Source organism: Marmota marmota, unplaced genomic scaffold (assembly GCF_001458135.2).
Source record: "Marmota marmota marmota unplaced genomic scaffold, marMar, whole genome shotgun sequence".
Lineage (NCBI taxonomy): Eukaryota > Metazoa > Chordata > Mammalia > Rodentia > Sciuridae > Marmota > Marmota marmota.
This window is the reverse complement of record NW_025999990.1, coordinates 34,136,689-34,160,921: the sequence shown is the minus strand read 5'-3', so window position 1 is coordinate 34,160,921 and position 24,233 is coordinate 34,136,689. Positions and strand designations below refer to the sequence as shown.

The window sequence follows — 24,233 nt, the reverse complement described above, 5'->3', positions numbered from 1 at the left end:
CCTAATAGAATTTCCATTGTTGTTTTTGCACACTAATATGCTAATACATTTTAACCTACAACTCAAAAAGAAAAAAGAAAGAAACTAGTACATAAATAGGAATTAATATCTGATTAAAGTGGTTGCAGATACCACAAAGAAACATAGAGATGATTACATGGCAGAACTGAAAAGCAGACATTCTTAGAGAAAAATAAAACTGGTTCCTACCTAACACCAAACTGGCCTCCACATGGGTTAATCTTTACTGTAGTGACAAAGACATAAAGTTAATATAGGAAAATATCTATATCACCCAGGGGTAGAAAAAGATTTTTGAAATAAAATTCAAACAGCATATATTATAAAGAAATTTTTAAAAGATGCAGTTGACTATGTTTAAGTCATGCTTTCTATTTAGCAAAGGATACCATTTAGCAAAGGCAGATATTAGATTGAGAGAACACATTTGTTATAACTAAAACAGACAAGGGCAAATGTTTAAAACATACAAAAAACTGGTACATTGTTTTAGAATTACAAATTTTTTCAACTATTCAAGGAGATAATCTAGCTGTACTGGTTCAAGATAATACCTTATCATATCCTATAATCCAGCATTTTCTTTCTTGCTTATACAATCCAAAGAAATTCCTGTTGAAGTCTACAAAGGGTTGTTTATGGTACAGGGAAGTGGGAGCAACCTGGTTGCCATCTTTGGGGAGTAAATAGGTAAAATATGGTGGCAGATCCACCCCATGGGTCACTGGGAACTGATAGCCTACATGTGGCATACAATCTAGTAAAATAACTAAAATGGAATGTTTCTACATCTAATATAAATTTAATAAACAAAAAATTAGTTCCACAAAACAACAGCATATTTTATAAAAATAAAAATAAAAGACAAATTTTAAACACACTGACAGATCCTTATTTTTCTTGAAAATAATCTTTAGGATGGGCGCAGTGGCACATGCCTGTAATCCCAGCATCTTGGAAGCTGAGGCAGGAGGATCAAGAGTTCAAAGCCAACCTCAGCAACTTAGTGAGGCCCTATGCAATTCAGCAAGACTCTGTCTTTAAATAAGAAAAAATATATATAAAAGGACTGGATTATAGGATATGATAAGGTATTATCTTGTTTCAATCCCTGGTACATCCCCCTCAAAAAAAGTAATCCTTCTAGCATATTATTGATGATTTTAATTTTCATAACAAAACTAAGCAAAGAAAGAAAGGATGTTTGGACTATCCCTACCAGAAGAATTATTCAAACTACCAGTCAGTTAAATAAAAGGTGGCCTGTGCCCTAAATGAGCTCCCAGTGCTGGGAATGAATTACATGAATGCTAAATAACAAAGGGGATGCTTTTAATACATTCTTCATTTCCAACTTGTGAAATATCCACAAATATCTCAAGTTCAAAATATTCCAAGCCGAAGCCATTATCCTTCCACAGCCAAACTATTTTGCTTCTCTGCTCATTGTGCTTAATGGTTTCAATGATCCTCTCATGTAATCAAGAAGGAAACTAAGGCGTCATCCCAGGCATCCTCTCCACCGCCCCCTCACATCTTGTCAATCTTCAGGTTCTCATCTTGATTGTCTCCCAGCTCCATAATACCTCCAACCAATTCTGCATAAAGTTTGTTTTCAAACAGTGTCTTTAGGATCTCATGTGATTCTTGTTAGCTCACTTGTTTTGTTCTACTTTATGTTTTTTAGTTTGTTTTCTTTTTCTTTTTTTTTTTTTGGGAGGGGGTACTGGAGATTGAACTCAGGGGCACTTGACCATTGAGTCACATTGCCAGCCCTATTTTTGTATTTTATTTAGAGACAGGGTCTCACTGAGTAGCTTGGCTGAGGCTGGCTTTGAATTCACGATCCTCCTGCCTCAGCTTCCTGAGCCACAGGAATTACAGGTGTGCACCACTACACCCAGCTAGAGTCTTTACATCTACTTCAACTACTATACCTTCTTCTCCCCTGCATAGGGCGTCACTGACTTTTCCATGTTGGAAAAAGCACTGGATTCTTCCATGAACACACACAACTTTGGCATGTACTTCTGTTATCACAGCTGACCAAAGTGTTGTAATTATTTGATTTATAAATCTGTCTCTTCTACAGTGCATTAATTTTCTATTTTCATTTGCTTGCATAATTGCAGAATTCCAGATTAATTATATGTTTGGATAATTGGTGGATGATGTCATTGGAAACAATGGTAGGGACAGCAAGAAAATGCTAGTCTGTAAAGGAGTTAAATAATTTAAAAATATTGAATGGGATTTCTGTGGACAATAAAAATGGAAGTAATCAGTAAGCCATATGAATATGGAATTCAGAAGAAATATTTGATTTGTGCACGTAAGAATTTGATTGTAAATGTATCTTTCAGATAACTAATTAGAGCAATCTATTTAATTTTAAAATTTTAATTTTATTTTCAATTGACAAATAATCACTACTTGTAGTTATTAAGGTACATGTGATGTTATAATATGTGTATACATTGTGGAATGATTAAATCAGGATATGTATATTGCCTCATATACTTATAATTTCTTTATGGTATTAACTCATTGGTTATATCAGGGAGAGGATTACTCACTGATAGTTTTATATTGAAGGTATAAAATATGTTTTGATATGTATATTTTTAGTGAGATGATTACACAGTCAAGTAAATTAACATATCCATTATCTTCCATTGTTACATTTTTGGTATATGGTGAGAACACCCAAAATCTAGTATATAGGCAAAATTCCAACATAGGATACAATATTAAGCATGGCCCTGTCAATTGGATCTCTAGAGTTATTCATCATGTAGAGCTGCAGGTTGTATCCTTTGACCTTTTCTCTCCTTTACTCCATCCCTGCCCCAGGTATCTTCTACTCTCTGTTTCTATGTGTTCAACTTTTCTTTAGATTCCACATGTAAGTGAGATTTTACACTATTTTTCTTTATACTTCTAGCTTATTTAACTTAGCAATGTCTTACAAGTTCATACCTACAAATGGCAATATTTCCTCATTTTTAAAGACTGAACAATATTCCATTTTATTTCTTTTTCTATTCATCCATCATTAGCTAGCGAGATTATTACCATATTTTGGCTAGTCTGAAAAATACTGCAAATATATGGGCATACAGATATCTTTCATTTCCTTTGGGTGTTAACCCTGCCTAGGGGTTGCATAGTTGCATGACAGTTCAATTTTTTATTTTCTGAGGAACATCACAATTTTCTACAATGACTATAAAATTCTCAGGGAGAGTTTTGTGAATGAAAAAAAGATTGTGTTTTGCTTTTCTCCTTCCTGCAGTAATTTGTTAGCTGAAGATCAAATTCACATAGTACAAAGGTATGAATTGTATGAAATATTTAACACAAATTCATAAGAAATGAATTTTAGTTATGATTAAGAAGCTGTAAGCATCTTCTTCTATTGTACTATGGATCTGAGAAGGTCAGTCTCAAGAAATGTTCAGGTGGCAATCATTAGTTAGAATTGTATTTAAATTCTGGCTCAGGGAAAATCTACCAGTCTGATTTTAAGTAAATTAGCCTTGGTTATCCTATTGGTAAATAGGAATAATAAAAAAGACCTAAACTTCAACACTTGGGAAATATTTCTGTAATGCTTTCCCATAGTAGCTACCCCTTCAATTTCTTCAACAAACATATACTAACAAACGTATAGCATGCACTGTCCTGGGCCCTTTTCTCATGAAATTTGCACTCTAAGTCAGAAGGGGAGAGAAAATAATATAAAAGGAACATGATAAAGAAGTGCATTATAGTATATGCCAAATGGCAACATAATCCATTTTATGCTGGAAATTCACATAGTGAGTGTAGTCACCAATATCAGTCCCCCAGGGTCTAGAAAAATAATAAAAATGACAGGCTGGATGAAAAGAGCAGTTTTTTCTTTTCTTTTTCTGTCTTTTTTGGTGTTTTATTTTGTTATGTTTTTTTTTTTTTTGGTTAGTTTTTTGTTGTTGTTGTTTGTTTTATGATTGCACTTTTGATAAAGGTAATAATACAGAAAGTATGCCCCCCCTTTTAAATTTCCTTCAGAAAACCATCATACAAATGTCATGATAATGTAGCAAATAGTCCTTTCTGTGTGATATGAATGGCAAGATGCAAAGGACACTGTCTAAATGGAGGTATTTGTTACCTCCAGTCAATTGGTGTCCTTCTGGAATATGGACTGTTACCAGGTTTTCTAATTTTTCAAAAGAAGCCAAAATTTTGCATTTGGGTGAAATATTCTCATTTTTATTGAATTGATTTCTTCATGATTTTTTAAATTATAAAAGGCCTGCCCCAACATAATCCTTTAAAAAAACTCAAGCCACATCTGGCCTGGTAGTCAGGTTTTAATTTCTGAAAAATACTGAGATTTTATTTATGTAACTTTCAAATAGGTATTTGTTCTGCTATATTTAATAAAACTTGGCAAGTGAAACATCATGCTTCTCCACTCTAAGTATACAGTCCCTTACCTATTATATAAGGAATGAACATTTTGCAACAAATTATATTGACCTGGGACAGTGTTACATTGGTAAAGAAGATTTGTATCTCTCCCCCTGGATTACCTGATAGCCTTAGTTACAGTGTGGTACACTCATCTGAAAACCCATATTTTTCACTTGCCTTTGCAGACAGAGCTGAGCATGTGACCAAGTGCTCCCAAAGATGTTGTTAGACCAGGACGCAAGAAAAGACCACTGACTCCAATTAAAATCAAATTAAAGCAAGCTTATTACTTCGACTGGTCGGGCTGCCTCTCCCAACAAAAACCAAGGGAACAAGACAGCCCCACAGCTTTCTTGAAGCCCAGCTTTATAGCCCAGAAAGTTACACAAAGGGGGGTTACAGATAACAAAAAAAAAGGCTAATTTACATTTTAGCTGGCCCCGACATCAGAATTTTTGAAGGCATCAGAGCCTCAGAGAGGGTCGTTATCTGGCCAGGGAAGGCCAAGATTTATGAGGCGTCACTAAAGTTTCAGAGAGGGCTGCTATCTGGTCAGAGAGTCAGGCATAGGTGAGTTCAAGGCATGGGCAGGCATTCCAAGCAAGTTCAGAATTTGCAGTAACTTATAGTAAAGCTGAAATTATCTTTTCATGGCTTTGTGGCAAGATGGCTCCCAATTTTAAGAGAAAATCAGGCTGGTTCTATCAATGTGTGGCAGGCAGAAGTTGTTGTGGGGGAGCTTCTGGAAAAGTTCTATAAGAACAAGAGATCCCCTTTCTCTCTCTTTTTGCTTTAGGCACAGATGTGATGGCAGGAGTTGAATTAATCATTTTGTGACTATGAAACAACTGGTACAAAAGATATTTGGGCAGAAAAAGAGAAGAATTGTAGGACATTGGACAGCATTAAGAAGTATCTGCATGAGCCCCAAATGCAACTTGTTTTACATTAGAGAAAAATAAACTTGTATCCTGTTTAGGCCACTGTTATTTCTGTTACCAGCAGCTTCATGGAAGTCCTGGCCAGTTCATTAAAAAATCAAATAAAATGTCTTTTTATATAGCTTCTTATGTGGAGCAGAATTCCAACTTGGTGAGTTAGAGTATGTAATCACCATTTGTCACACAACAAAATCATAAAATGGTCTCGTTTGTCACAAGCTGAAACTGCTACAATTTCTATTTGTTAAGCTCACCTTTACTCATTCTGTTCTATATGAGCAAGCATTTAAAAAAAAAAAAACAGTATCGAGTCAAAGAAACAGAGCCTTGGACCATTGGGAACCCAGGAAGCAGTGCCAATTAAAAATGTGTATACTTAATATGTTTTTACTTATACTTTTAGGTTAATGCAACAGTTAAATATTAAATTTCATTTGTATTCACACTCAAAAAACAACAACAACAGCACTGGAGCTCAGTAGTAAAGGGTGTGTTCAGCACCCACAAGTTCCTGGGTTAGATCTTGGCATTGCAAGAGAAGAAAAAGAGTATTAAAAACAAAATATAACAAAACCCTGTTAAACAATAGGTATGAGGGAAATTAATACAACATTATCCCTGCATCATCATTAATTATCAAGATGTGATGGTGCATGCCTATAATCCCAGCTACTTAAAATCTGAGACAGGAGGATCACAAATTTGAGGCCACCCTCTGCAATTTAGAATGTATCTCAAAATAAAAATTAAAAGATCTGGGAATGTAGTTCAGTGGTAGAGCACTTTCCTAGCATGCAGGAAGTCCTGGGTTCAATTCCAACCCTCCCCTCCCACACACACTCACACACACATACAACCACAATTTGGTAAACCAACAGATAAAATACTTCTCAGAGTTGAAGGGTCAACGTAAATGAGATTAAATGACTTAATAAATATCACACAGCAAGATTGTAAATAAATATGAGATTCCCAGCTCCTAGATCTGTGACTTATTACAAAGTAAGGCTTTTCTGACTTTAGAGGATGGAAGAGTACTTCCAAGGGACCCATCATTACACTGTGGGATTTCCATGAAATAATTAATATCCCTTTTTTAATATTTATTTCTTAGTTTTAGGTGGACACAATATCTTTATTTTACATTTATGTGGTGCTGAGGAGTGAGCCTAGTGCCTCGTGCAGGCTAGGCGAGCACTCTACGACAGAGCCACAACCCCAGCCTTTAATATCCCTTTTTTGCATTGCTTTGAGGCTGTTTAATAGAACACTGAAAGATATTGACAATATAGTTTTTTTAAAAACTCTTAATTTTTAAAAATTGAGTTTTTACAGCATTTTAGCTTTATTGAATGATGACTTGGGTAAAATTTCTCTCCATACAATCTTTGTTTCCTCCCTATGTCAAATTAGACTCAGTTATAAATTATAGAAAACCTGCAATTTTCTGACCTAAACACACAGAAGTTAATTCACTCACATGAGCAAACAAAGGCAGGGAAGTCCCAGGTTTCCAATGTGAAGATCAGAAAATGACCAAATGGCCACTGAGAATCACATCTGTGTTTCAAATATTATGAAATACAATTGGGGAAGCAGGAAAATAAATCTTCCAACGTCATCAATTTCCTTACAGACACATACTCAGAAGTCTCATCTATAACATTTTCACTTCTTATTGGTCAGAATTTAAAACATGGTCACATTTAGTTCAAGGGGTTGGGAAATAATGGTCTCTCAGCTAGGCACAGAGCCACTCTTAATGAAACTCTTAATCTCCAGGAAAGAATGAGGTTAAGCGACAGTTAATAGATAGCCGGGAGTCACTGCCACGACTCTTATAAGATACTAAAGGACCTGTGTTTGTTAGTGGTAAGTGTCCTCTTAATGTTTAACTGTGAATATATTTAATATTAAGACATTAACTTTAAATTAATTTTAATATGATAAATAATATGTTATATTTAATAATTGTTACTTATATTAGATAACATATTTATACTGAATATTTAACAACATTTAGCAACAAAATTAATGCTCAATTAATATTACATTGAAATGTTGCAATTTTAAAATGGTTATAAACCTGTCAATTTTTTTTGCATGATTTCCAGGTCAAAAAAAAATCTTGATAGAATATATTTGCTTAATATAAATAACTGGTTCTGACAACATCTTAGCCACACCTGTGGTATTAGAAGTCAGCTACACCCACAAATTTAAAGTTTTTAGAGCATGCATGGGGATAAATTGGTTTAGTAAGCAAAGATTACATCAAGGCACCTACTTGTCAAAATGATCTCAGGACTTTTTAATCAACTTTCAGAGATATTTACATTAGTTTTCAAACATAATTTGGTAAATTTGTTGGATAGGCTTGACCAAAACTAATATGATTTCTTAATTATAGATTATCAAAATAAATTTACTCTGTAAAGTGGAAATGAATACATGATTTTCTTAAATTTGATTTATTTTATGTCATTGTAGACCCTCCAATATGTGGTCCAGTAATTAAGTGTAAATCAGTGTCCAGGGTGGTGAGGATATACAGAGGGAGGAGTTACTGCCTTGTGAGAGTTGAGACTCCTCAGGTCCTGAATTTGTGTCTAACTGAGCCAGGACAAACTTGCTTCCCTGTAGGTTGGTCATGGACCTGCAGCCTTAGGCTGCCTGTGTTGTTCCTTCTAATTGACTATGATGTTCACCTACTAGTTTTTGGTGCTTTTCATCTCACTTAACTATAAATGCAGTGCTTATCAAAGATGCCAGTGCATGCACACCTCCTGGGGATCATGTTAAAATGCAGATTCTGGTCCCACAGGGCTGAGTGGGTCTCAGGAATCCACTACCCCAAGTGCTGCTGGGCTGCATAGCATACTGGAAACCTAAGAGCTGGTGCTGAGGAGAAAGATGTCACAAGGACAGGCATTTTCAGACTTGATAGGACATCAGAAACCCCCTGGGATCTGGTTAAAACAGCCTGGAGCTTCCTCTGCAGTAGATGTGGGCAAGGGATCCAGGAATTTGCATTTCTAACATATCAACGCAGTGTAGGGAGGATGCTGATCCTGTTGGTCCAAGAATCACATCTGGAATCAGTGATTTAGAATTTTAGTATAGGGGTTGAGGGTTTTTGAGGGTTTTTTGAGAGTTCAGGTTTAGATCAGTGTTGTAGCTCAGGGGTAGAAAGTGAGGTCTGGAATTAAATCCCCAACAGAAATGTAATTTTTTTTTTCTTAACTATGGTACTCCTAGAAGAGAAATATGGTAGGTCTAGAATAGCCGCACATCCTTGTAGGATACCTACCATGGATAAAATGTCCTGATGGATTTCCGTTATAAAGGAGACTGAAAGTTTATCCACTCCTTAGTTACCCTTTAATTCCTAATTATATATTTTCAGGAAGGCAAAAGCAAATAAAGGAAATCTTTTCATTTGCACTTTGAGTGTTTGTTATTTTGTTTTAAAATTTTTATTGAACTTCACCTGGTTGAAATAACTCTCCATCTATTTTAAGTGTGAATTCTAGATAAAAGCTCATGTTTCTAAAATGAAGTCTTGACTTTTCATTTTAGTTTTAATAATTGTCATTTAAAAATTCCTAAAACATGGACAAAAAAATCCACAACTACAGATCTCGATTGCACACTGACAATTATATAAGAGTTCTTTTTTTTTTTTTTTAAAGCCTGTGTATTCTCAGGTAAAATGCAAATCAAAGGAGGGCCACATTTGTTTTTTTTTGTTTTTTGTTTTTTGATTTTTTTTTTTTTTTGGTTTTCCACCAAAGTTAGGGAATAAGCAATATCTAATTCTGTAAATTCATTGATCAAAGGCTATTTTATTTCCATCAATCAAAAGCTTACCTTAAGAAGTAAAAACTTTAAAAATCATTTTTTTTCATAAAATATACATTTTGAATGTACTTCACACATTTGTTTTCATAGAACTTATATACTCAGTCTCTGTTTATATATTTGAAAGCAGTTATTATCATATTGTTGGTACTAAAAATTTGAAGTAAGTATAATTTTTTATCTTTTATGAAAACAATATTTATTCCAAGAGTTTTAAAGCCCTATAAAATATGCAAGGGCATTATACCCATCCTTAGTAATGCTATCTCCTGCTATACTTCTTTTTCCTTTTCCATATCCAAGCAAAAAGACAAAGGCAGTGTACGATTAAATTTATTTGGTCAGACACTTTCAGATTTATTAGCGGTAAAAGAGGCTAGATCAATGCAGCAATGTAGTTAAGATTTTCAATGGGTAAAGACTTTCATAACCAACACATTTTCAAAAAGGATCAAGAACATCCTCAACTCGAAAACACCTAGTTTGAACATTTTCCCAATAGCACAACATATGGCATTTTCTACAAATAAACATATACATAGGTATCAGGTTTTATGAAATGCTTTTAATAAACTCAGGAGGAATTAAAAGTTCAAAGTTAGGAAGTGTTTAATGAAACTCTAAAAAATTACAGGGATCAATTTTCATCTACGTGGGGTTCTCATGGAATTTTTTTACATGAAATGTTTGAAATCTGAATCAAGATGAGAAAATTTGAATTGTTTTTCCCCTCATTATAGACTTAAGTATAACTATTAGCTTGTGAATTGACAATTAGCTGACAACTTACATGAAATATAGCATTTTATTAACAAACTAATTTATTAGCAGTCTGGTGGAGTTTCGCAAATTTCACCAATCATACAATTTATACTTAGTTTGTGCATAAACAGAAAATGATTTTGAATTGCTGAAATAAATCAAACAACAGTTATAGGTTCTCTGTGATATTATTATTATTATTATTATTATTATTATTATTATTATTATTTTGTACCAGGAATTAAACTCAGGGGAACTTTACCACTGAGCTATATCCCTAGTTCTTTTTATTTTTTTTATTTTGAAACAGGGTCTCACTAAGTTGCTGAGTCTGGCCTCAAACTTATGATCCTCTTGCCTTAGCCTCCCTAGTCACTGGGATTACAGATATGCACCACTGTACGTGGCTGTGAGACACATTTTAATAATACTTATAAAATCCAAACTACTTAATACAAAATTCATTTTCCACATTTTAAAAATATTTCTTATAATACTTTTAACGTGTCTTAGCTTGCTGAGAAATCTAACTATGGACATTAATTGTACTTTTATGTTGAGTTATAAATTTTATTTTCCATACTTAAACAAGCATAAGAGAAATACGAAGACAAACAAACACATATAAATTTACATTCAGCAAACAATTTTTAATTTCTCAGAGTATATTCTATACCTACATCTAATAATATAATTGACAATATTATGATATGTCTAAATTTATAATGCTATACTTAAAATTTTTTAAATGCATATTATTTTCAGAGTAACATGTACGTCATGAAATGAAAATTACATTACACCCTCAAATTGTCTTATAATGATTATAAAAATCGCACATTATGGATATCTTATAAAATCAAATCCAACTTATTAAGACTACATTTTGTTCCAATATCCAATTTCCTATCAAAAAGCACCTTTTCTAAGAAACTGAGAATAAGAGACCATTCACAATATTTAAAACAGTTATCACTCATTTTCAATAGTTAACAAATTTTTTAAAAAATAGGTTTTTTTGAATGAAAAATTGCCCCATTTTATATATTACTATTGTTTATAGATTCAGAATTTGCCACAAATGACTAATAAAACATTATTTAAATATGTAGTTTTCTCTAAATCAATAAAACATGATATTCTATTAATATGTATGCCTTCAAAATAACTTATTTACTTAACTGTTTGTTCATTTATCTACCAGTCAACAAATTTTTTGTCAGTGTTACTCTAATAGATTTTAATATTTTAACATATGCAAACCAAACACTATTTCTAATTTTCTAGTTTTTAAAATAATTACCAATGCAGAATGAGCATTAAGTTCCAATATGAATGCCAATTCAATTTTTGGCATGTTCAAAGTGCTAAGCCCTGTCAATCAGAGCTACAGCCTAATGCTTTCAGGGCTTGTACAAATAATTGAAGATGCGAGGTGGGAGCTGCAGAGATTGTGGGTCTGTGTCAAACTACATTACAAGTGTTATTGCCAAGGCATTCGTACAGTTTTTTAAGCCAAGAGTCTATCTGATGGACAAATGGAACATATTTGTGAGTTGAAGTCAACCCATGGGCATCAGGTTTGATAGTCTTTCATAGAAATCCTCTCCTATTCTCCTTGACGAATCTCTGCAACTCAAGTTGCTGTGAGTTGTCCTGTTCTATGTCTTTCCAACAATCCTAGAATCCGTAGGAACCTTATGACACCTCAATATGAACTAGATCCAAGCCCTAAGCCCTAAAGGCTCCCAAAGAAGACAGAGCTAGAAACAGCACCTCTGAGGGGTGGAAAGTATGGAGAAAGGAGCTTTTATACCCAACAGAAGGCTGCACCTGAGAACATTTTAAAATCCTTCTTAAACCAGTCAGGTAGAAAGAAAGCAATTCTCTGGCACTAGAGAAAATATTTATAAAAACATAATTCTCCCCAAGATGTTAAAGAAAGTATTTAATTTGTACAGCTAAAAACAAAAAGTCATTTCTGATTAGCCTCCACAATACCCAACTTTCCCACATAGTCTTCCATAGCACACAAAATAGCATAAGTTTTCAAATACCATGGAAGATGCCAGAATGCACACAGTGCAGTCCCAAAGGGGCCGTATATACATGCATGTAAAAGAAAATAAACAATGAAAACTTTATGTCTAGAGAATATGAAAGTTCTATCAGACAAGGAGAATTTAGGGGAGCCTCATAGTTACAGTACCCTTGTCTATGAGACTTGAAGTTTGTCTCCAATAAACAAAATAATTAGCAGATGCTGCTATCAGTTTACATTCAATAAACTCTTACAAATGTATCGGTAGATGTTACTCCATTAAAAAAAAAAAAAAACATTTATTTCTGTACACATGTCTTTGCCAATGTCCTAAATTTGGGTTCCAGGTGATCTAGAAACTCCAGCCCTTCTTCTTCCTGCCGATCGCTGCAGCACCCTACTGAGCCGGCCATAGAGCCTTTGCCTTCATAATTGTAAGAACGAACGTAATCTTCAGAATGTTTGTGTTCCTCATCTTGTCCGCACAAGTACACCTTCTGTTTCGAGAAAGAGCACATTTTATTATTATTTTTTTAAAAACACCTAAACATATTAGCAGAAAAATGATGTCTTTGATTTACCTTTTACTGTTTAATTTTTAATCAGAGTGTGTCCTCTAATGGATTCCTACATATAAAAAATGCACATGATTGGTCTGTATTCTATTCATTTTTAAAATATAGCAAATAAATAAATGCTCCCAGTGAACACATTTATAAAATTAAGGTTTTATGTACATCACATGACTTAAAACTTCCCATTTGAAAATAAATGTGTATAGTAGAAATTTACCTCTGTAGCCTTTTCACATATATGGGGAAAACCAATATAGGCTAGGATTCTTAGAATACACTATTGTAGTATAATAGTGTCATATATTGTACTGGCTAATATCAACCTGTACTGACTAATCTGAACACAAAACAATCAAAGTAATGAAATAAAACCCAGAATACAAGTTCAACAATCTACCTGGTTTATTTTGATAGCCAGGACTTCATAACTATATGCAGAACTCAAATATACTGAAATTATTGATAATTTATGATCTGTTGTTTATAACACATATTTCATTCTAGATTTTTTTTTCCAGTAATTTTTTGAAAGAAGGTTTCAGTCTTAAATATACCAACATATGTCACTCCTAGATAAAGTCTTGTAAGCTGTATTTTTAAAATTTTCAGATCTTTTGCTTTGAGGTTTGGACCTGACATCCATCTATATGACAATTCCTTCAACATTAGAAAAGTGATATGTTCCAGGTGTATGAGGAGCAAAATTTGGGGGAAATACTGGGTCATAAATGATGTCTAACTTTCATGTCACGTGAACTTGAAGACATTGAGACTTACTTCACCAAGCCGAGGTTGGGTGAAACTCTGCCAGTCCGTGTACGCATATCTGCCGGTGTCTACACCTCCCTGCCCTACTCCCTTGCTGGACTCCAAGGTGTGATGGCCTTTGTTGGAATCCAAAGTGTAGCCTCCTTTGACCATCTCAAAACTTTGCTGCGTTTTGATTCCCTGGCCACCAAGAGTACCAACCGACATGCTTGTGTCACAAATGTTGGATGTCTGTGTGGGGATCCTAATATTCGCTTCCTAAAAAATAAAGTGAGAGTTATAAGATGAATCCAACTGAAACTCACGGTTCACTTTCATTTCAAATTTCTCACCACAGACATAGCTCTTACTTTCTGTGCCCTAGTGGCCCCAAATCAGGATTACAGCAATTGCCACATCATAGGTGTTATGGTGTAAATTGAGTCCCTAAAACCTCACATGGAGAGGTCCTTACCTCCAGGACCTAGAATGTGACCTTAGATAGAAATAGAGTCATTGTAGATGCAATTGCTTAAGTGAAGATGCAGTTATACCAGATTAGGGGAGTCCTTAATCTGATATGGCCAATGTCCTTAGAAAAAGGGAGGTTTGGGTATAGGCACATGCCCAGGGAGAATGTCATGTCAACATTTGTGCTGCCATAAGACAAGGAATTGGAAGAAGCTAGGACAGATACCTGAACAGGTCCTTCCCTAGTGCCTTGAGAGGGAACATGACCCTACCAACACCTTTGTCTCTGATTTGTAGCCTCCGAAACAGTGAGACAAAAGTTTCTATTGTTTAAGTCACTCAATTTGCTATGCAGTCCTTTGAAACTAATTCAACAGACTCCTGAAGTTTAAAGGAATGAAAACATGGCACTTGGAACTCTGCTTGGCTTAGTGCTCCATAAATATTACTGGTTATTATTGTTGCCATTATTACTAATCATCACACTGCGTCACTGGATCACCACACAATTCAAGGGAAGTTAAATCCGATTTACCGTCACTTCTTCTCCAGGTCCTTCAGTATTGGATACAATTAAATTTTGCTGTGCTACATCTTCTGGAAAACATTTCTTTACTGTCCTCTTGGTAGTAACACAGAAACATGTAAACATAATACCTAAAAAAAAGGAAAAGATTGAAGTAAAATAGTATTTTTTAATCCAGTATACACTAAATAATTTGATTATCAGACTGTTTTGAAGTTTCTTTGCACAACTTTTTAAAATGTATTCCACAAATTGAGGTCACTTCTGGTCATAAAATTTAAAGCAGAATATTTGTAAAATGCACTCATCTATACAATCTCTGTCTTAGAGTAATAATACCTCTTTTCCTAGGTCCAAAAATATGTATCTCTTACATTCTCTATATTTAAAAAAATGACTTCATTTGAGCTTTAAGATAGTATTATTGGTATTTGAAGTGTACAGAACACACTTAACAGACTTACAACAACAAAACAAAGAATTTAGACATAAATATAAACAAGACAATAACATAAAACCAGTGTCTGGTTTTGAAAGTGTATATTAACTAATCCACTGTTATGAGGAACATCCAGTTTATCCTGAAACTCAAATTCAAATGAATTAGGACACAGTAAAGGCTATGGGACAAGTTTGTAAATGCAATTGTTCTTTGTGGTTGAGAGACAGAAGCTGAAGTCTGAGAAAGGTTGCCATTAGTTTTGTGTCTTCAAACAATGATTTGTAATGGTTAGACCTGTGGCTCAGTGGCAGAGCACTTGGTTAGCATGCATGAGGCCCTGGGTTCATTCTCCAATACTTAAAAAAAATGTTTGTAGAATGCAAAATCTAAGTTTCCTTTGCTTGCATTATGTCCCCTTAGTGGCCCAACATATGATCATTTTTTTTTTCACTCATTGGGATCTTCTTATGATATGTACTAAATCACTTTATTACTAGTATGAAACATAAATATCTAGAATTTTAGAACTACCTTATCTTCTTGTATTTATGTATTCTCTATGTAAATGTGACTACTGCTTGGAAGACTGTATTTTATATGGGAGGGAATCTTAGTAATTTTATCCAACTTCTACATTTTACATATGAAAAAAATGAGTTCAAAGAAGAAGAAACGTGAAACATTATTGAAGAACTGAGGCTCCTGCCTCTGGCATTTACTTTAAAAATTTCAATCTACTCTTATTGGTATGTTTTTCTTTTGACTTAGAGAACATGTATCAAAGGTTATACAGATAATTAATTTGAAGAATCGTCATATTATCTTTTTTCTAAATGGCCATGATTTGAATTAAGCATCCTCCAAAGGCTATGCATTAAATTTTTGGCCCTCCAGCTCATAGTGCTATTAGGAGATGGTGGAATCTTTAAGATGTGGGGCCCAGAGGGAGGAAATCCAGTCATTGGGAGTGACCTTGAAGGGGATATGAAGACTCTGGCCTCTTCCTGACTTCTTTACTTCGTGGCTACCACTAGGCAAGCAGCTTTGTTCCAGCACATGTTCCACAGCACAGGCCCAAAAGCAACAGAGCCCGTTGACCATGGATTGAAACCTCTGAAACTATGAGCCAAAATAAACCTTTCTTCATTATAAATTGTTACCTTTGGTGATTTTGTTATAGTAAGGGAAAATCAACAGAAACATTAGGTAAAACATGGGTTAACAAATTCTATTTGATAATACTTACACAATAATAATGCAGAACCCAACACCATGGCAAGAATAGCCCATTTTCCAAGTATAACATTTCCTGGTTTAATATCTCTCTCATCTTTAATAGCCATTCTACAGTCAGATGGAGTTGTGCAGTCACATATTCTCACTGACAACACATGTTTTGCAGACAAACCATGTCTGTCTTGTATTTGGATAGGCACAGAATAATAGTTGTAATCAAGATTTTGCTTTGCACGAAGAATACCTTGTTTACCTAGGGAGGAAAAGGTAGAAATAATATAAATTGATATGACCTTTCCATAGCAATATTATTCCTACTTGGTATCCTTGGGAATGGAGGTGGGTATATTTGAAATAAAACTCTAATGTTTCTTCCTTATCGGTTTATTTTGTAAATGGTGTATTATCATTATATATAAAAGTAGAATTTACTGTGATATGTTCATAGATGTACATGACATAGTTTAGCTAATTTCATTCTGCTCTCCTCCTCTTTCTCAAACTTTCTCCCCCCCACATTCTTCAGCTTCTCCACTGTTCTTAATTGTTCATTTTTCTTTCTTAAAAATTATTTTGATTTCACAGTAAACCAGAAAATCAAATTTAATTTTATTTTGTGCTCACATTAGATTAACCTAAACTTAACATGTTATTCAAGTGATCATTTAAAATGTATTCATAAATTTTCTTAGGAGATTTACAATAAGAAACTAAGTATAACATAAATATATATATTTAAAGCAAAGTATTCTCCTTTTTTAGGATCTACAAGATAATCTCCTAAAATTAACATGTTTATTATGAGAAACTAAGGTGAAAATCAAGACCATCTGCCATCTCAAACCACTACTGGGTACAAAATTTAGCACAATTCTTTACCATTCTTTGATTCTATAGTCCAAAGTTTGTTGGTAGAATTATCCAGAAAGAATTGAAAAGGTGGACCATTATCAGGCCCATCGTCATCTTCAGGTTCCAGAAGAGCATAATCTTTATCATGCTTACAAATTGTCACATCTTTTTCAATTTTTGGTGGATGATCATTAAAATCTTCCAAAAGAACTACGAGTGTTCCAGTGCAAGATCGGCCAACTAGGAGAGATTTTAAAAATAAGTTATGAAAACTTAAGAAATATGTTTATTTTCAACAATTTATGTAATATACAGTTGACATCTGCTTTCATTTATCTTCCCAAATCTCAGACACTATTAATACAAACTAGTGACACTCTTCTTAGAAGACTGGTGGCTGGATCAGATGATCTTTTCAGGTGCTTTTTTAAAACTAAAAGGTGTGAGATTCCAATGTCATTACAGAAACACCTGTTGAAAATAAAATTGATTTCGTACACTTGTTTTATAAAAAAATATATTCACCCTTAGAATAAAAAAACTTTACATTTTGTCATAAATTACCTTCTCAGGATTTTCTCCTTTTCTACATTTATTCTTTGCTCAAAACTTGTAAAACTTCACATTAAAACCTCTAGGTGCTTTATTTCCTCTCTGCTTTGGTACTTTCTGTCGCTTCTACCAGGAATATTTTTCTCCTCTTCCTGGTAAACCCTATTATGGTTATTAGTATTATTGTCTGTGCTGGGGCTTTGAATCCAGGGCTTCATGCACACAAAGCATGTGCTACCTTTGAGCTATATCTCCTGTCCAATCCAGTTATCTTTAAGAATCTACTAAAATGTCACTGCCTCATGAAACCTGTGACTTCTATAGACAACGATGTCACAACCCTGTTTTTCTCAGAACACTTTGCTCATACCTTGGATGACACACTAAATATTGATCATGTAACACAGTGAGTCACCTTCATCTTGAGAGCCCAGTATTTCTTGGCTCACTATAGCTGAATGTTACCACATCAGACATAGTTTTTATACTTTGAAAAAAAATAATTGAATAATTCAAAAAATGAGTGTGTACTTTCACTCTAATTCAATCAATATAATATTGTTAATAGAAACTCTCACTCAACTGCTGATTACCACCATTACTGTCCTAATGTTTCACACATAAATCTTAAGAAATATGTCTAATTAAAATATTCTTCATATTGGGTGCTTTGGCACATGCCTGTAATCCCAGTGGCTTGGGAGGCTAAAGCAGGAGGATCATGAGTTTAAAGCCAGCCTCAGCAACGTAGCAAGGCCCTAAGCAATTTAGCAAGACTGTGTCTCAAAATAAAAAGTAAAAAGGGCTGGGGATTGTGGTTTAGGGGTTCAATTCTTAGTACAAGAAAAAAAAATACACACACACACACACACACATACACGTATATATTGGATGCTCACTGCATATATAAATTATATATATATATCCCATAATTTGTGTCACTGAATATATAAACTGATACATATATATACAAATATATATATATATATATATATATATATATATATCCCATAATTTGAGTTTGAACATGTTTAAAAACATGTTCAAATTCTATCATTTGTGAAAAGATTATAAACTTCCATAAATGGTATGAGTTTGGAATTAAAACAAAAAAATTATCCAATTTCTCATACTTTTTACATTGAATGCTATAAAGTCTACCGTAAATCATATCAAATATAATTCATTTTTTTTCTTAGTTTGAAATAACATCTAAGTAATATCATGTTTTATATTTCAAGAAAATATTTTTTGTTAAATAATGACAACAAAAGTTATTTATTCAATATGGCCTTAAACTTATGAATGCTATAAAATAACTACTATATATATATATATGCTATATGTATAAATATATATTTAAAGTAATCTTGCTGAAACAAGTTTCAAAATATCCAAAAATAAAAGAGAGAGATACTATTAGGGAAAAATACCTACAATGGAATATAAATATTTTAAGGCTACCAGAAAATTATAAATAAATCTGAATATGAGTAACAACTTCAAAATCAGCAAACTAATAAAAAAAAGAGTAATGTAAAAAAGAAGCTTTTCTAAAGTTAAAAAAATGTAGTAACAGACATTACACATGAGTTGATGTGTACTGATTTACCTTTTACATTTAAAAAAACAGCCTTTCTCTTTATGGAGAAATAAAGAGCACAATTTAAAAAGCTAATAAAAATACGGCAACCATAGGAAAACAAATCAAGATTCACTTAATACTATATTCAAGTAACATTTATTACATGACATCATTTGCTAGTATGGTCTGTTTTAAACATGCTGGTGAAAACAGAATAAAAGATGCTTGGAATTGTTTAAATGGATGTCAGTCAAAGACAGAACTACAAAAAGTCAAAACCAAAACAATCAAAGTGCCTTATCCCTAGGAAATAGTCCAAAAATAAATAACTGACAATCGTCAAATATCATGAAAAGGTAAATAACTACATTTGTCTACCTTGAAAGGACAGAATTAAATGACAAGTATCAGTGAGACGGGAACATCACAGAGTCAGAGCTGCTAAGTACATGTGGACTATGTAAAATTCAAACTGATAATGCTTCAATAAGAGGGTCTCTGGAAGCCATAGTTCTCCAGTGCTACTTAAATGTTTTCGGTAACTGGAAGCTCACTGCATCATGAGCCAGCCTGGGAAGCATATATGGAGTGTTTTAATTAATTGTTGGAAAGATTTCAGATTCTTCCTTCTTAATCTATCACTCCAGATGTGGACAACTATAAAAATGATACATAATGCCATTAAATGATAATATAATATAGAATGGTAATGTAACAATTATAATACAATTATATTGTTAATTCATATAATATATATAAGCTCTAGATGATTTCCAACCTATTTAAATAGATTGTGTCAAGTTCATTGAAATATTTACAGAACTGAAGCCACAAATACCTCCTATTAATTTCCACATGACAACACTTCTACATTTGCTATTTTAGGAAAATTATCTTTACAGAATCCCAAAATACATTGTAAATTTTTGAACTCAATTTTCTACATTGGAACTAGTTTTTGTTCCAAATGCAAAACATGCCCCTGAAATTGTGTAGCTTTTGGTAATGAACTTCATAACGTAGGCCTAGAGATTCAAAGGGCCCTCAAACAATGAGGAATGAGACATTTTGGTATCTGCATTGAATAACCTATTCCAAATTCTATGCTAGATGCTAGATGAAAGAATGTTTATAAATAGGGCGGTGTAGAAGTCTTTACTAAAAATGGAGCTCATCCTTATTATAATTTAGAGAAAGAATATACATGGAAACAATGAAAGTATCTTGTTCAGAGTAAAGACACATCATATGTGATAATTAGCATATTAGTCTCACTGCAGGAATGTGAAAAGGTATTAAGAACAGACCAAAGATTAGTGGGCAAGATCATAGAAGTTGTTATTGCCATTCACTTTAAGACTTTAATGGACCTGAATTTAAAGTAGGAGGGGCAACAGTATTCTAGGTGGAAAACATATAAAATAGTGTTTTCTAGATTGATAAGCAGGGAAATCAGCCTAACAAAGAGGACGCACACTAGAAATACAAGAACATGAACTTGATTCTAAGAAAACTATAAGAATAACTAGGTCATCATCCAGAAATATTTGTGAGCTTCAAAACAAAATCCTTGCTATATATATAAGCATATGTTTATATATTATATTTATATAATACATATCTTATATAATGTTTATATATGTTCATATGTAAATATAGATAGATAGACAGATTAAAGTTCAAAGGAGCAAAATCCTTCATATTGCCACATGATTTTTCTATTACTGAGGTTAACTATGACCCTGGGAGGTAGATTAATGTAAACTTTTAATTTCCTTGTACAATGTTCAGTGTGGTTATAAACCGTGCTTTTTAGCTCTAAAGAGCAAAGTTAATTTTTTATACTTTATTGTGCATAATTTTTTCCTATGATTCCTACTTTCCATGGCAACTTGCCTGGTACTTAGAACCTAATAGAAGAATAAATGAGTAAATAGGACTCCTTGCTTGTCATTATTGTGTTCCCAAACCACTTAGATTTCATTTTTACTCACAAAAGAAGAGTAAATCATCCAAAATTATAGAGTAATAGTAAATTAACAACATTTATTAGGGAAGGTTTTCCCCATTCTTTAGCAGGTCTTTTCCCCAAATAAATTGCATTTAAAAATTATATTAAGAATATGTGTATTATTCCATCTCACTCCGGTCAGAATGGCAATCATCAATAATCAACAATAAATGTTGGAGAAGATATGGGGGTTCACTCATACATTGCTGGTGGGACTGCAAATTGGTGCAACTACTCTAGAAAGCAGTATGGAGATTCCTCAGAAAACTTGGAATGGAACCACTATTTGACCCAGTTATCCCATTCCTAGGTTTATACCCAAAGGACTTAAAATCAGCATACTACAGTGATGCAGTCACATCAATGTTTTATAGCAGCTCAATTCACAATAGCTAAACTATAGAACCAACCTAGGTGCCCTTTAACAGATGAATGGATAAAGAAATTGTGGTATATATACACTATGGAATATTACTCAGTCTTAAAAAAGGAATGAAGTTATGGTATTTGCCAGTAAATGAATGGAACTGGAGAACATCATGCTAAGCAAAATAAGCCAATTCCAAAGAATCAAAGTCTGAATGTTTTCTTCAATATGCGAATACTAATTCACAATGAGCAGGCAGGGCTAGGGAAGAATAGAGGTACTTTGGATTAGAAAGATGGGAGTGAAGGGTGTGGGGGGCATGGGGGTAGGAATGATAATAGAATGAATTAGACATTATTACTCTATGTGTACATATGATTAAACAACCAGTGTAACTGTACTTCATGTATAACCAGAAGAATAATAAGCTGCACTCCATTTATGTATGATGTGTCAAAATGCATTCTGCTGTGGTGTATAACTAATTAGAAAAAAATTAAAACATAAAAGAATTCAAAAAGTATGTGAATGAGAAGTATCAAGAGGAAATAAAGATCATATGTAGGTGATTAATTCATCATATTCATATTTAGGGTTTCTTTCAAAGGCAATTTCAGATTTTTGAAACCCAAATGTTTTAGCTCACAAAAATTGTTCTTTAGCTTGGTCAGTGCACTAATTAGAGTGTGCAACATGGTATTTGTACACCAAGGGCCACAGACTGAAACAAGGCTAGATGGGGCAGATTTATGTCTGAGTCAGCTCCCCTTCTCCATATAAACCGCAAGCACCTAGCATCCCCGTTAGTTTAAATCTTTTATGTCTCTCTTAGTAGATTCGGCTTTTGTTTTATGTCAACAAGAAAAAAATAAGTAGGGTATAATAGCTGAGGAAACAGCATATTTTATGTAGATGAAAACAGTGGAAACCTTCTTGGGTCAGGAAGATAGTCAAAAGAATTGGCTATGTTAGAAAAGCTGAAGTTCATTATTATTTGTGAAATTTTTTCCTCTAATGAGTAAATATACAATTGCCATGATGAAGTAAATTAGCATAACTTCTATTTATATTTTTGGCACTTTTAATATTTATTTTGTGTATTTCTATGATATATACAATACATTAGCATAGTAGTATATGTATACAAATAAAACATTAGCAAACACTTTGCAACATATTTACAAACATAATGAAATTGATTTATTGATATAAGTTCAAAAAGGGTTAAAGATCATTACAGTATTTGAAGGATGCTCTTTACAGTCTAGTTCTTAGAATTAACCTTAGAGATTACAAACCAGAGCTTTTTGTCCCTTCTTTAGGAAAGAGGATAAATGATTTGTTCTACATTAAGAAAAGCTCAGAACAAACCTATCTGGAACTTAACTGTTTTAGGAAGGTTGAAACTATTTAGCATGTTCAAATCATAATAATCTAAACCTGCATTTCTGAAAAAAAAAAATAGAGTTCCTTGAATAGGCGACTGTTTCCTCAGAACTTAGACTGATCATTTATTCCCTTGTAGCTCTGCATAACTGATGCTTGGGAGCCAGAACTGGGTAGACTCCAATCATAACACAAACATTGCTTTTTTTTTTTTTTGCAGTATGCCTATGATTACATTAATGCAAACACGGCTTGCATTAACTTTTGATCCAGAAATGAACAGATTCCACCCAAAGTTTTCTTACAAACATACCCTACTTTTATATTTATTTCTAGAAAATGGCACTTACCTGCATCTCTTGCCACCACTGAAACATTGTACTGGTTGTTTTTTACAAATTTCGATTCTCTATCTAGTACTTTTACAGTCCTCAAATCTCCAGTGTGTTCATTGATTTCAAACCAGTTATCTTCATCTCCCAACTTCTGATACCTGATTTTCAGAAATCAATATATAAAGGATGACACCCAATAGCAGACATAATCTTAAAATTTGTCATTTTGAAAAATACATAGAACTTTCCTAAATTTGCAATCCATTTACATCCCACCAGACTAGCACCATGGTGCATTCCTGTGATCCCTACAACTCAGGAGACTGACACAAAGAAGATCACATGTTCCAGGCCAGCCAAGGCAAATTAGATGGTGTCTCAAAATAAAATAAAAAGGGCTGGGGATGCAGCTCAGCAGCACAGTGTCCCTGGGTTCCATCCCCCAGTACCAGAAAAGAATTTTAGATTTCAATAAAAATGAAGGAACTTTTTGAAAGGTACCTTACCTTAAGCCTTCACCACTGCGTGTTTCTGGGTCCAGTGCTTTGTATCCAAGGAGTTCCTTACCAGCTGGAAGGCCATCTTTACTCTGAATAATTTTCACTGGTGGCTCGCATTCAGGGCCCTCATCACTGTCTTTGATTTTAACAGTCACAGTTGTAGTACACATTGAGGGAGGAGTTTGCGAGTTTGCCGCTTTAGTGAATTCTGCTTCATTAAGTACACCGATTTGCAAAACAACTTGGCGATTGAGTTCATAGTTCAATGGCTATTCAGTAAACATAACTTTAATCAGTCAGTATATACACAACGTGGACTTATGATTTTGATTCCCAAGTTTTAACATAAAGAGAATAACATTTTCACATTTAAAATGTTACCAAAAGTTGTTGCTAATACAAAAACTAATAATTAGCTTTCCAAAATAATAAATGCTGTCCAACACAAAATTGTTGTTTTTGACTCAACCAATGTTTCTTCTTACTTTTCTTTTAGAAGACCCTACCTTCATTTTATATTAAATATTGAAATATGAATAGAAATGCAGAAGAAATGTTTGA

General features: G+C 33.5%; 1 protein-coding gene across 2 annotated transcripts in view; it reads right to left on the bottom strand.

The window, feature by feature from the left end:
• Positions 1-11,475: 11,475 nt before the first annotated feature.
• Positions 11,476-24,233, bottom strand: part of Dsc1 (desmocollin 1) — a 29,710-nt gene continuing 16,952 nt past the window's right edge. Inside the window, exons 10-17 of one of the 2 annotated variants that reach the window (XM_048806393.1) lie at positions 23,679-23,941; positions 23,188-23,330; positions 16,964-17,176; positions 16,095-16,337; positions 14,416-14,537; positions 13,440-13,688; positions 12,669-12,714; positions 12,359-12,584 (exon numbers count right to left, since the gene is read on the bottom strand). In XM_048806393.1, coding sequence (XP_048662350.1) covers positions 12,679-12,714; positions 13,440-13,688; positions 14,416-14,537; positions 16,095-16,337; positions 16,964-17,176; positions 23,188-23,330; positions 23,679-23,941 — 1,269 coding nt within the window. In that variant the 3' untranslated portion in view covers positions 12,359-12,584; positions 12,669-12,678. Of the gene's footprint in view, positions 12,585-12,668; positions 12,715-13,439; positions 13,689-14,415; positions 14,538-16,094; positions 16,338-16,963; positions 17,177-23,187; positions 23,331-23,678; positions 23,942-24,233 lie in introns of both variants that reach the window. The other variant, XM_015482460.2, reaches the window with a different exon arrangement.